This window comes from Lampris incognitus, chromosome 6 (assembly GCF_029633865.1).
Source record: "Lampris incognitus isolate fLamInc1 chromosome 6, fLamInc1.hap2, whole genome shotgun sequence".
NCBI lineage: Eukaryota > Metazoa > Chordata > Actinopteri > Lampriformes > Lampridae > Lampris > Lampris incognitus.
The window spans coordinates 20,016,187-20,030,228 of NC_079216.1; the positions used below are offsets into that span (position 1 = coordinate 20,016,187).

General features: G+C 48.5%; 1 protein-coding gene across 1 annotated transcript in view; it reads left to right on the forward strand.

Annotated features, from left to right (window-relative positions):
* Positions 1-8,584, forward strand: part of cetp (cholesteryl ester transfer protein, plasma) — a 53,712-nt gene extending 45,128 nt beyond the window's left edge. The window contains exons 18-19 of the mRNA XM_056282363.1: positions 8,115-8,200; positions 8,368-8,584. Coding sequence (XP_056138338.1) covers positions 8,115-8,200; positions 8,368-8,445 — 164 coding nt within the window. The 3' untranslated portion in view covers positions 8,446-8,584. The remainder of the gene's footprint in view (positions 1-8,114; positions 8,201-8,367) is intronic.
* Positions 8,585-14,042: the final 5,458 nt, after the last annotated feature.

Below are 14,042 nucleotides of genomic sequence, written 5' to 3' on the forward strand. Positions count from 1 at the left end.
CAGACACTGTAGTAATCTTACCAACAGAGACCTGAACTCACACTAGCTTACTTGACAAAAAAAAAAGGGAAAAAAAGAAACTCACACCCCACCTAACCAGCAAATCTTGCTTCAACACTGTAACGTGCAGGCACTTCAGTTGTTTAAAAACTTAATTCAGGTTCGAGGTCAGTGATCTAAACGTAACCTCAGACTGTACAGTTAGGAGGAAAAAAAACTGTCACCAGCTTATAAACACAATACTGTGTACAGCTAATGGAAAAACAACAATTCCTACACATAGGTCACAGTGTGTGTTTATACCACCATAATCAAAAAGTTTGAGCTACAAACATTTTTTAGATCACTCAGGAGATGTTGGTGAAATGTCATATACTAAATTGTGTATATAAATAATTGACAAGTTTCAACTTTAGTTTCAATGTCTGGCAATTAACCACAATGTCATTGATATTATCAAGGCAGTCAAATAAGTGCTTACTAAAGAGAAATCTGGAACTATTAGGATTTCACATACCCATGTCTACAGCTGAAACTGGAGGCTCCTGCTGTAAACATTGCCACTGTCAAGCTGGCTCTCATCCTGGCTGACTAGCATTGGTGGCTGCTCTGTCCTACTCTGCTGTTTTGGATTTCTTTCTTCTTTTGAAGAAATCCTGAATGTTCTGATTTCTTTCATACTGTAATAGTCACATGATGCATGTCACTTTATATCTTGCACAGTACATTTAAGTACGTATGCATGAATGAATGTGACATGCAAAACTCAGGCCTGGGTAAGACGCTAAACGGCAACTGCAGGCTGTAGAGGGGTAGCACCTTACCTCAGCAAGAGCCCTTGGGCTAAGGACGACGTCCCTACTGGTAGATCTGGTCCTCCTGCATGCCTGTATGGTACTTCCTATGGTGCCCAGTCCAGTCAACACATTGGGATAGGAGAAGGGAACTCTGATTTCAGATCAACCTGCTGCCTTGTGGGTTGATGCCTCTTTAGGCAAAGGCTAGGAGAAGGTAACTCTGAATTCAAATCCCCAGGCATAGTCTACCCAGCTGTCAGTACCCGGAAAGGGTAAACCATGGCGGCTCCGTTCAGTCAACTCGGCAGCGGTTCCGGCAACCGGCAGCTGTTTGTCAACTCGGCAGCGGTTCTGGTAAAAAGCAACATGGGTTCTTCTGCGGCCGTCTCAGCTACGCTGTGCCACCGAACAACAGAAAATCTTGCCAAGGGACACTATAGAGCACCAAATAGTGTCGTCATCTAGGGTGCAGCCTCACATCATCATGTGCCCCTGACCAAGGCAATGGGAAGAAATAAATGGAGTTGGTCCCCGGGCGCTGCACGGCGGCTGCCCACTGCTCCTGGCTACACAGCTAGGATGGGTTAAATGCAAAGTAAATGTCATGTGTATGCATGTACAAAATGACTAACAAAGAATATTCTATATTCTACAAAATTAACATTTCACAAGACGAATTTAACTTAGCTACATAGCACTAGCGAGCTAGCGTTTAGCATCGTTGATGACAAGTTTGCTACCAAGCTGAGATGATGACAGACCTGCGCCACATTATCACGAAAATCAAAAAAAGACGGGGGAAACTTTTTATCTTACTACAGCTAAAAACCTTTTTAACCACTGGCACAGTATGTGTATCAAAACGTCTACTCACATTTCTTCAGCAGCGACAAGACCAGCGAACACGTGTAGCCTCCGAAGACTTCTTGACGTGTGGACAACGGTTTTCAACTTCTCCGCGAGGAGCCGTGCGCGCGGCGGCTTAACCCCTTCCTTACCCGCGAGGACGTTGTAGAGCAACTATGTCTCGCGCGCAGCAAGGAAGCAAATATTTACTGACCGCTCCAAATCAAAACGTATTCTTCTTCTCTGGGTTTTTTGGCAGCCTAGACACTTCTCTGTCTCATTACTGTCTCTCAGGTTTAAGACTGAATTGCGCCTATAGAGAAAGTTCGGTTTACTCCTCAGTGTTCAAACTAAGCCCCACCTCTGGCTGGGCAAATAGCCAATCATAGGGGTGGCACCTGGGACACGCCACTAAACGTATAGATTTAATTGGAGTCTTTTTTTGGTGAGTTTTATTTGCTTTAATTAAGGGTAACCGCAAGCTCGTTATCAGTCGGACAGTATTAACAAGAGCCCCATTGCACTTTCCTGTTTGAAGCACCACCCCTACTTTGAGCTGTCTTCACAAGGCGGTGGACTGGTTTCAGACATTTCAAACTCTGAATCAGAATAGAAACACTTTGTCATTTAATTTCATGCATTTGCGCACATGAAATGAAACAAACAGCGTTTTCCCCAGCCCACAGCAGTGCAACGCAAAGACAAAAACATATCCAAAAACAAGAACTATAAGAACACACATATCAAAACTAACACATATTTAAACAAAAAAAAATCACTGTCCAGGAGAACGAACGCCATTCAAGATAACTGTCGGAACTGCCTGACTGCATGGGCTAGCAATTACCTGTCAGTCCACCCTCGGGGTTTCCTCTTCGGGCGCAGCTCCGGTCAGGGCCGTGGTCCTTGGGCCCATAGAATGCAGCCAACCAAGCTCCCTCATCGATCCAATGCTAGCTCTCTTAGCCAGACACCTTCGACACACCTCTCCGCACTCCACACGACGACACTAAAACACAGCGAAGGCTAGGCGAGGCTGCTGTCAGACCGCCCTCGCTGTTATCGGAACTGCCGGTCTGCATGGGCTAGCAGTTAGCTTAGCCTGCCGCACTTCTGCGTCCTGTCAGACCGCCCTCAGTGTTATCTCTTCGGGCACAGCTCCAGTCAGGGCCGTGGTCCCTGGGCCCACAGGAGGCAGCAGATCAAGCTCTCCCAGCCATCAAACGAAGACAAACTTAGACGCCGACGTGGACAAAGACATTGCATGGACGGTACTGGGTGAGCCGCTGCAAACATGAATTTGCGAAAAAAACAAACAAACATGAATTTGCGCCGCCATCTTCCCACACCGGAAGCGGAAACTCAGTTAATAGTCTAAATGTTCCCTTCCATATTTAAGCAAAATTCCCTCATGGTTGTCTTTAGATATAAAATTTGTCTGGTGCTGTGAGACAAATGAGAAGCTAGATAAATTTACCAACCACATTATGTAATTGTTCTGAATAAAACATGCTGGTTTGCCTGTAAAATATATAAAAATACATTTGAGTTCTACACGTGAAATCAACTTGATGATATGTGCATTGTTTTTTAATTGAGGTGATTTCTGAAAACATCAAGCGTTGTGTTCCAGTTGTTCAGCTGCTCATTTGACTATTGCCATTCAACTGGTGCTTATAGTTGTACACCTCTTCTCATATATTCCATAGTTTGACCTTTACTTTGTTTATTGTTTCCATTACAAAACACCCGAGCAACAGAAAGATTATTCAATACACTGTAAATAACAGAGTGAAGCCCTCGCTGTAGTGGTTTGGGACGACCTTAACTCTTGAGGGATGAGCCCTTGGTTGCCTCAAGTACAACAAGGAATTTTCCTTAAAATCGACTCCTGTCATTAAGGATTAAGTTAGGCATGGAAAAGGAAAGTTTCAAGGTTTTAGTTGAAGGATTTAAGTGAGTCTATTGCTCTGATTTTGCCCCTGTAACACCGAAGTTTCTGTTATGTATGCACACATCGGCAGTGCTGCATTTGATTTGGTGCTGTTCTATTGTGCTGGGATCGATTGGTGATGCCTGCGGGCTCTGGGTTGTTTGATCAGGTCTGCCTGTGATGCTGTGTCAGTCTAAATAAAGAATGCAACGTAGAGGTTGTGTCGAGTGACAGCGCTGTGTCCTGACGTGATTTCTAAATACAATATTGGCGACGAGGATGGCTGATATCTCTCTCCCACCACCTGCCCCCTTCCTGGCATTACCTGGCGAGCCTCCGGTACCATGGACTCGCTGGCTACATAGTTTTGAAAATTACATCATCGCCTCGGGGCTCGACGACGTGAGCCAGGCTAGGAAGACGGCTCTGTTGCTACACTGCTTGGGAGCAGAGGGTCATCGTGTGCTCGGGACTCTGGGGAACGTCACAAATTTGACGAAGCTGTGGGACTTATGAGCACCCATTTCGCTGCTCCACAGAGTGCCCTCCTTCGGCGATTTATATTCCGTCAGCGACACCAACTGCCTGGTGAGTCTGTGCAGCAGTATGTAGCTAATTTGCGAGGGCTAGCTAGCTCATGCAAGTTTGGCGCGCTTCAGGACGAGATGGTTCGCGACCAGCTAATCGAACACACCAACAACGCAAAGGTGCGTGAGACTCTCCTGCTGGAAAAAGACGATCTGTTGCTGTCCAGAGCAATTACCATCGCACTACAGGTTGAGGGAGCAGCTGAGTGTGCTGCTGTGCTAAATACACAGCAAGTGGCCACCTCCAGTCAAGCTGCCAACGACTTCTCCCTCTACTCACGGCTGCCCCTCGGGACGCAACCCAGCCAGAGCGAGGCGGATGCCGACTCCACTGAGGACGTCTTGCAACTGCAACGACAGCGTTCTCGGCCCGCCCTCAACAGTCCTGTGGTAACTGTGGATCTCGGTCTCATGTTTCAAGGGCTCAGAACTGCCCTGCCCGTGGCCAGACATGCTGTAGCTGCGGTAAGCAAAATCACTTTGCCAACGTCTGTCGATCTTCCCCGGCTGGGTCAGAGGGCCACACCCCCCAGTCTTCAACCGCCGTCATTCACAAGGTGAGCTCTGGGCCAGTGTCGTGTGCATCCCCCTGCTGGTGGACAGCGGTGCAGGTGTGTCTCCTGAATGTTGATACCTACAGTCAAATTTTCGGTTCACTGCCCTCAGCTGTCCTCTGTGGGTATGGTGACTCCAAAATCGATCTGGCTGGCTCTCTCCAAGTGACTGTCTGCTATGGAACCAAGCTGGTGCCCAATGCAGTTTTTCATGTGGCACACCGTGGGGCCAACCTGATAGGCCTGGACCTGTTCTCCGCTCTGGGGTTCTCCCTCTTAGACACAAGGGGGGCAGCAATCCTGACTGTTGCCACGCCTTGGCAGCAGAAGTGGCCATCGCTGTTTATGGGGCTGGGCTGCCTCTCCGCCTTCGCCCATCAACCTCTCCTCAACCCTGCTGTGAAATCTGTCATCCAACCACTGCGCCGCATCCCGTTGGCTCTCCATGATGGGGTCTCCGCCAAGCTGCAACAACTGCTGGAAGCTGGCGTCATTGAACCAGTGGATGCGTCACCTTGGGTCTCAAACCTCGTGGTGGCTAAGAAGAAGTCGGGGGGCCTGCGTGTCTGCATCGATCTACGTGCAGTAAATAAGGCAGTGGTCCCTGATAAGTATCCACTGCCCACCTCAGAAGAACTCACTGCTCAGTTCTATGGCTCTGAGGTATTCTCCAAGCTCGACCTCAGACAGGGGTACTTACAGGTGCCCCTCCACCCCAGCAGCCGAAACCTCACAGCCTTTGTGACACATGCAGGAGTGTTTCGCTACACCAGGATTCCTTTCGGTGTCAGCTCCGCCCCTAGCTGCTTCCAGAAAATCATGGTCTCCGTGCTGGCTGGCATACTGGGCGTGGCCATTTATCTGGACGATATAGTGGTACACAGGCCCACCAGTGAAATCCACGACAAGTGCCTCAACATGGTCTTCGCAGCCCTGTCCAAGCACAAGGTAACTCTCAATGCTGAGAAACGTGTCCTCTCTGTGCCAGCCATCGAGTTCGTGGGGTTCCGGCTGTCAGCGAGTGGTGTAACTCCACTACAATCCAACGTGGACGCCATTCAGGCCATCCCTGAGCCCAGCTCAGCCGCCCAGGTCGCCTCCTTCCTGGGTATGACAAGTTACTACCTGAGGTTTCTTCCCCAGTACTCTGCGACCACAGCCCCCCTGCGCCAGCTGCTGCGTAAGGACGAGCCATGGGTGTGGTCAAAGGCATGCAGTGACGCTGTGCGTGATCTCAAGACTCAACTGACTTCACCACCAGTGTTGGCCCACTTCGACATCTCCAGCTCCACCTTTGTGACCTGTGATGCGTCAGCCACAGCGATAGGGGCTGTGCTGTCTCAAACCCAGAACGGTGTGGAGAAGCCCATCGCCTTCGCCTCCCGTGCCCTCAACCTGACCGAGCAGCGGTACTCCGTGGGTGAGCGTGAGGCGTTAGCCTGTATCTGGGCTTGTGAAAGGTGGCACCTCTACCTCTATGGCTGCTCCTTCACCCTCAGGACAGATCACCAGGCCCTGACAGCACTGCTGTCCACATCTGGGACAGGCCACAAACCCCTGAGGTTGCACCGCTGGTCGGACCGCCTCCGCCAGTACAACTTCAGCCTGCAGTTCACCTCAGGCAGAGACAATTTTGTCGCCGACCTGCTCTCTCGCTCTGTCTCCACCCCAGCTCCACAGACGGACACTGACTGTGTGGAAAAGGACATTGTCCAAATGCTACACACACCCATTCAGGCCACTGTCTCTCTGCAGAAGCTGAGGGTAACCTCCGAACACGACCCTGTCCTCTCCCAGCTCCGCACCTACATCCAGCACTGCTGGCCTCACAAGGTCCCAGTGGAGCTGGCTGCGTTCGCCCGAGTCAGACAGGAGCTCTCCTGCTGGAACGACACCTGCGTGGCACGTGGGTTTTGCACAGTGGTCCCAGCTGCTCTCCGTGCGCGTGGTTTGAATATGGCGCATGAAGGCCACCTGGGCATTGTGAAACTGAAACAGCGCTGCTGAGACCTGGTGTGGTGGCCGGGGATAGACAGCGATATTGAGGCTCTGGTGAAGGACTGTTCTGCCTACCTTGTGAGTGGCAAGACTGGCCACCAGGCTCCCCCACCCCTGCAACCTCTCGCCTGGCCCTCTCAGCCCTGGGAACACCTGCAGTTGGAGATTTGTGGTGAGATCCATGGCGTTCCCCACCACCAACGCTTCATGGTGGTCGCCTACGATCTACACTCAAAATGGCCTGAACTCACCACTTCCGGCACTGTGACCTCACAGATCATCATCGACTTCCTGGACTCTCTCTTCTCTCGCTGGGGCCTCCCAAAGACCATTACCACTGACAACGGCCCTCAGCTGGTCTCTGCTGAGTTCACTGCTTATCTCAACAGCAAGGGTATCCGTCATATACGCACTGCATACTACCACCCCCAGGCCAATGGCGGTGTTGAACATTTTCACCAGTCACTGAAGAACAGCCTCAGAGCACACATGGCCCAAGGGTGCTCTTTCACGCAGGCCATCCGTCACACTCTGCTGCACTATCGGGCCACACAGCACTCGACCACAGGCGTCTCCCCAGCCTCTCTCATGCTAGGCCGGGAACCGTGCATGCCCCTTGACAGGCTCCGCCCCTCCACACCCCAGGCACCTCTCTCTGGGGTCAGAGCCTCAGTCACTCGTCAGCAGACGCGGATGAAGCAACGGTTTGACCAGTCAAAACGAACCAGGGTGCCAGACATCAATGTGTCAGACTGGGTCAGGGTCCGCAGGCCCCACAGGGACAATAAAATGGCTTCATACTGGTCCTCTCCTCTCCAAGTCACCCGTCAGCTGGGCCCAGCCACTTACCTCCTCAGCGATGGCACTCGGTGGCACTCCAGTCGTCTACGGAAGGTGTCAGCTCCGCCACACACAGCTGGTGACACCTTAGCCATTCCCTCAGCATGGCGAGACGCCCCGGGGCTTCATGCAGCTCCTACATGGGCCCCAGACATTCCTGGGCCTCAGCTTCCCCTGCCTTCTCCCTCCCCACCTCGGCCTGCCCAGCCTCAGGCCGCCCCGCAACCTGTTCGCACACATTTACGCCCTGGCCACCTAGAGGACTTTGTGTCAACCTTTCATGTTTGAAATCCTGCCGGGGGGGGGGGGGTTTTATGTCTGCACACATCGGCAGTGCTGCATTTGATTTGGTGCTGTTCTATTGTGCTGGGATCGATTGGTGATGCCTGTGGGCTCTGGGTTGTTTGATCGGGTCTGCCTGTGATGCTGTGTTAGTCTAAATAAAGAATGCAACGTAGAGGTTGTGTCGAGCGACAGCGCTGTGTCCTGACGTGATTTCTAAATACAATAGTTTCCCCATGGTCCTGTTTTATAATGGTTTTTATAATCTGTTTTCTAGTTCTGGCATCAGAGCTAACGAAATTATTGGACAAACAAGGGACCAATTTGTTTGACATCTTTAACCCAGAGGTGCTTCCTCAGGATGTAAGTAAGCTGTTTACTCTTTCTCTCGTCCTGTTGTTTTCTTTTTCTTTTTCTCTGAATTTCCCCTATTGTGTTTTTGTCTGTTTTTCATTATGCCCACAGTCTTCTCTGTCCATGTTTGTATATTCAGGTTCCCTCTCTCCTCCTTTTCTATCCACCTGTTGTAGGGCTTTGTGGTGATCAAGATGGACTTTGGTTTCCCTCATCATCTCCTGGTTGAGTTCCTTAGGAAGACGCTGGACTAATCTGGCATAACTCCCCCGAGTGTTTTGAATCAAATTGATATAAAAACAGATTATAAAGAAATTTGATTCTCTTAGTGTTTCAGGAAAAAATATCTGTAACAATGTTCTTCATTGTAATTATAAAGGCTTGTGATGCATGTATCTTGACAAAGGTGTGGGTGTGTTAATTGTCATGTGATTTCAAACTGCATTTAGAAAATTGGTCATTTTAATTGGCAATTTTAAGTGTATTATATTCAGCTCAATGAAAAAAGTAAATGTTTAATAACTTTTCTGATCCAAATATGGGCTCTCAGAAGTTGAATCAGTTCATATGGACAACGTTTATTGAGAAATGTTCCATCACTCATCTAAGTGACCTCTCAGTCTCAGCTCACTGCAGGTATCCCCATCCTTATAAACAATATGGTGGCATAACGACCCAAACCAACGGCCAGTTTCATATGCAAATTAGAGTTAATCTGGTCATGTGTACCATTCACAGAGTATTTGGGAATGTTCGCAATCACAGCATTGTAAGATGGTGACAGATGTACTCTTGCCACCCCCACACCATGTTAACATAAGTTCACAGCAAATCTGAGGAGGTGTATCAGAGGACACATGGGGATGTAATGGAACCCCAAATTAGCTGGTTAATTGGCAGTTACTGGTGGTTACCATGTATTGTAATCACAGCATTGTAAAATGGCAACAGACGTACTCTTGGGCTCCCTTCCTCAGTTCAGGGATGGTCGTTCCCTCTTCACATAGATTGCCTCTTTGACTCTCCGTTCAAACCAGTGTTCCTCCCTATCAAGGATGTGCACATCCTCATGCTTGGAAGAGTGGCCACTGGCCTGTAGATGGTGTAGACTGTGGGGTCCCGGCCTGACGTGTTAGCTCTTCTGCGCTGTGCCATCCTCTTGGCCAGCGTCTGTTTGGTTTCCCCAATATACAAGTCACGGCAACCCTCCTGTCATTTAACAGCATACACTATATTGCTCTGTTTGTGCCAGCGGGTCTGATCCTTGGGGTGGGCTAATTTTTGGCGCAGCATAATTTGGGGTTTGAAAACTACTGAGACATGGCATTTGGAAAATGAAAGAAAGCCACGTTGTTTGACATTGTGTCCTTACAAGGAATTGTATTCTTACAATGAATGTGTTCTCTGCATTTAACCCATCCTATTGTATAGGAGCAGTGGGCAGCTGCAGCGTCCAGGGACCATCTGCATGTCTTCGTTCCGTTGCCTTGCTTAGGGACACCGGCGGGAATATTAACCCTAACATGAATGTCTTTTTGATGAAGGGAAGAAACTGGAGCACCCACGGGAAACCCCCATGGACATGGGGAGAACATGCAAACTCCACACAGAAAGGACCTGGGATGGCCTGGGGTTCGAACCCCGGACCTTCTTGCTGTGAGGGAACAGTGCTAACCACTGGACCACCATGGTTATGCATCTCAACTATTCCAACAAAGCCACCACATACAGAATCACATTAGGTATATGCTTAGACAGCTGTTGTCCTTCTCCTCTGTTCGATCGGCTGGTGCACTGTTTGGGCATCTTCCTGGCTTTGACAAACGCCCAGTTAGGATAACCACACTTAACCAGGGCCTGTTTAATGTGAGATTTATTCCCTTCCCCGGCTGCTGTGTCGGTGGGGGCGTTGTCAGCTCAGTGGTACAGTGTCCTGATGACTCCTAGTTTGTGCTCCAGTGGATGATGAGAGTCAAACCTTAGAAGATCATCTCGGATCCCTCACATCCTGCTCATCACCTCTTCCAGCTCCTTCCTTCAGGGAAGCGCTACAGGTCACTGTCCACTAAGACTAAATGCTTCACAAACAGTTTTTTACCCCTAGCCGTCAGGACTCTGAAATCCTCCCTATAGTCCCCTCCTCACACACCATTGGCATAAATACCACTATTCCCCTAATTGTTGTGCGTGATGTGTTTATTTCTGTTATTGTGTAACTGTATAGTTCATAATAATATGTGGAGTGTCTTTTGTTGTCCATGTATGTATTGTGCTGCAGAGTTTAATGTGTACCAAAAACAAATTCCACCGGCCTTGGTCGTGTGGCTAATAAAACAATCTAATCTAATCTAATCTAATCCAAGTACTGATCAGTATGTGTTGGTTTATGGTAAACATCAACAATCAAACGTCCCTCATGACCAATTGCAAGTTCACAGTCAAGGAAGGCTAACCTGTCATTTTTCATATCCTTCCTGGCGAACTTGATGTGAATATGCAGTTAATCTACTACTACTTTCCACTACTCCCACAAGGGGTCGCCACAGCGTATCATTTATTGTCATTTCGTCCTTTCCTCTGCATCTTCCTTTGTCACACCAGCCACCTGCATTTCCTCCTTCACCGCATCCATGAACCTCCTCTTTGGCCTTCCTCTTGTCTGGCAGCTCCATCTTCAGCGTCCTTCCCCCAATATACCCAGCATCTCTCCTCCACACATGTCCAAACCATCTCAATCTTGCCTCTCTTGCTTTGTCTCCAAACCATCCAACTTGAGCTGTTCTCTAATATACTCGTTCGTAATCCTGTCCTCCTTTGTTACTCCTGGCATGTCATCTGGACCAACCGCCTTTCCATTTTGTCATTCTCTTCATAGCTGCACTCACTTCCTCCTTGCTAATCCACCGCACTTCCTGATTCACTATCCCCACATCATCCAATCTTCTCTCTCTCTCATTTTATTCATTCATCAGCCCCTTAAACTACTCCTTCCACCTTCTCAACACACTCTCCTCGCTTGTCAGCACATTTCCATCTCTCTCCTTCTCAACTGACTGCAGGTATTCCCACCCTTATAAACAATACAGTGGCGTAACAACCAAAAACAACGATCAGTCTCATATGCAAATGACCATGATCATTAACTAGAGTTACAATGGCCATGTGTATATACCAAGTCCAGTTGCACTTGATTCGACTCCTTTGGATAACCATGACCTGGATGAATGAGAACATTCACAGACAATGGCCATGTGTACTATTCACATACAGGAGGGGCCCAAGAGTATATCTGTTGCCATCTTACAATGCTGTGACTGCAACTATCCCCCAATCCTCTGTGAATTGGTCGACCCCAAGGATTGGGTCCCCCAACACAAACAGAGCAATATAGTGCACACTGTTAAGTGCCAGGAGGGTTGCCGTGACTTGTAAATCAGGGAAACCAAACAGACGCTGGCCAAGAGGATGGCACAACACAGGAGAGCTAAAACACATCAGGCTAGGACTTCACAGTCTACATCAGGGGTGGCTAACCATGTGCCTTGGAGAGCCATGTATATATGCAGGTTTTCATTCCAGCCGGACTCCACACCAGGTGATTTCCCTGATTAGCAATCCTTCAGTCAAAGAGGAAGAATGTATCAGTGAAATCACCTCGTGTGGTGTCAGGTTGGAATGAAAAACCTGCATACATATGGCTCTCCATGGCACATGGTTAGCCACCGCTGGTCTACACCATCTACAGGCCAGTGGCCACTCTTTCAAGGACGAAGATGTGCACACCCTTGATAGGGAGGAAAGCTATTTTGAACGGGGAGTCAAAAAGGCCATCTATGTGAAGAGGGAACGACCATCCCTGAACCAAGGAAGGGAGCCCAAGAGTACATACTATGTCGCCATCTTATAATGCTGTGATTGCAAATATTCCACAATCCTCTGTGAATAGTACACATGACTACTGTAACTCTAGTTAATGAGCATGGTAGTTTGAAATGAAACCGATTGTTGGTTTCAGTCGTTATACCACTGTATTGTTTATAAGGGTGAGGATAGCTGCAGTCAGTTGAGACTGGAGGTCACTTGGATGAGTGATGAAACGTTTCTCTCCTTAAACGTTGTGTCCAGCTGAACTGATTCAACTTCCTGTGATTTCCTTACCTGGATTATTAAGTATGCATAAAGACATAACTGTATTTATTAGTCATAGGGTTTCTATGTCTGTAATGTCCAGCAGACTTTCCAATGTTTTCTGTGTTGCTATAGCCAGCTGGAGAAGCCTCAATTACTTCCAATGAGGTTTTGCTGTCACTGTGGGGCACTAGAGCCACACAGAGAGTTAAGTTTCGACTCTGAATCTCCACCAGTGCAGAGTGGCTCCTGTGTCTCCTGGAAAAGCAAAGCAGCCATATTTACAGCAACACACTCGGCTGTTGTGCCTAGAATTGTTTGGACGGCAAAGTGATGTTAGCGTGTCTCCACTGAAGACACGGTGACTGATGATGTTTAGGAAGAATCTAGCACCCAGCCATGCTTACATGAACCAGAATACAGTGCCAAAGAAATCCAACAGAGGGGCAGAGGCTGCTGCTGCGGTGGTGGCATGCACACCTACAGCGAGTGGGAGTAGCCGGCAACACAGAGAGCCTTCAGTGACTGGTGGTGTTCGTGTACAAACTATCCTACCATGCCAACAGAAACTGAATCCCGGTTTCCATGAGTTCCATTGTTAAATAAAGAAACCATGACAACGAACAGGAGCGAGCCATGGGTTAGCAATATTTTGTTTATTTAACTCATACGCTACGTTGTATTTTGAGAGTGTGCAGGAGTATTTAAAGCATTAACACTGTAGCTGGCATGTCTAGAGGGCTGCGTCCTCACACCGCTTAATGGCACATGTAATAACTGTGGTGCAGGCTCCCTGAACAGGGAAAGGCTGTCTTCTCTGCAAATTTGGGTGGCACGGTGGTGCAGCGGTTAGCGCTGTCGCCTCACAGCAGGAAGGTCCTGGGTTCGAACCCCGGGGTAGTCCAACCTTGGGGGTCGTCCCAGGTCGTCTTCTGTGTGGAGTTTGCATGTTCTCCATGTGTCTGCGGTGGGTTTTCTCTGGGTGCTTCGGTTTCCCCCACCATCAAAAAAAGACAAGCATGTTAGGGTTAATACACAGCTATGTTGTACGGTTTGGAGACAGTGGCACTGGCGAAAAGACAGGAGGCGGAGCTGGAGGTGGCAGAGTTGAACATGCTAAGTTTTTCACTGGGTGTTAAGGTTTGTAGAACGAACCCAATAGCGACAACACAAGACAAAGTAAAGCACCAACCTGGCAGGACTCGTAGAGGAGAGCCGGCCGGGCCTGGACAGAAGGGGGAGGCGCTTCAGGCGGAACTTGAGAATAGCTTCTTAAAAATGGGAAAACGTAAACTGCTCCTTTAAAGTCCGAAAGGGAAAAAACGTAAACTGCTCCTTTAAAGTCCGAAAGGGAAAAAAACACAAACTGCTCCTTTAAAGTCCGAAAGGGAAAAAAACACAAACTGCTCCTTTAAAGTCCGAAAGGGAAAAAAAACACAAACTGCTCCTTTAAAGTCCGAAAGGGGAAAAAACACAAACTGCTCCTTTAATGTAGAAGTCCAACCGAGTAATAAGATCCACAGTGAGAGAGGAGAAATTAGAATATCAAAAACTTGATCTCAACTAGAAAATCACGATGGGAAAATCCAATGGGGAAAACACAAAGAGAGTTCTTCTCCGAACAAGCTCTCAAGGAGAACTGACACAAGGGAATAATCAAACAAGCAAAAACACGGAGAATACTACAATCTGTACTCCACCGGGAGACACAGAAATGTCACAA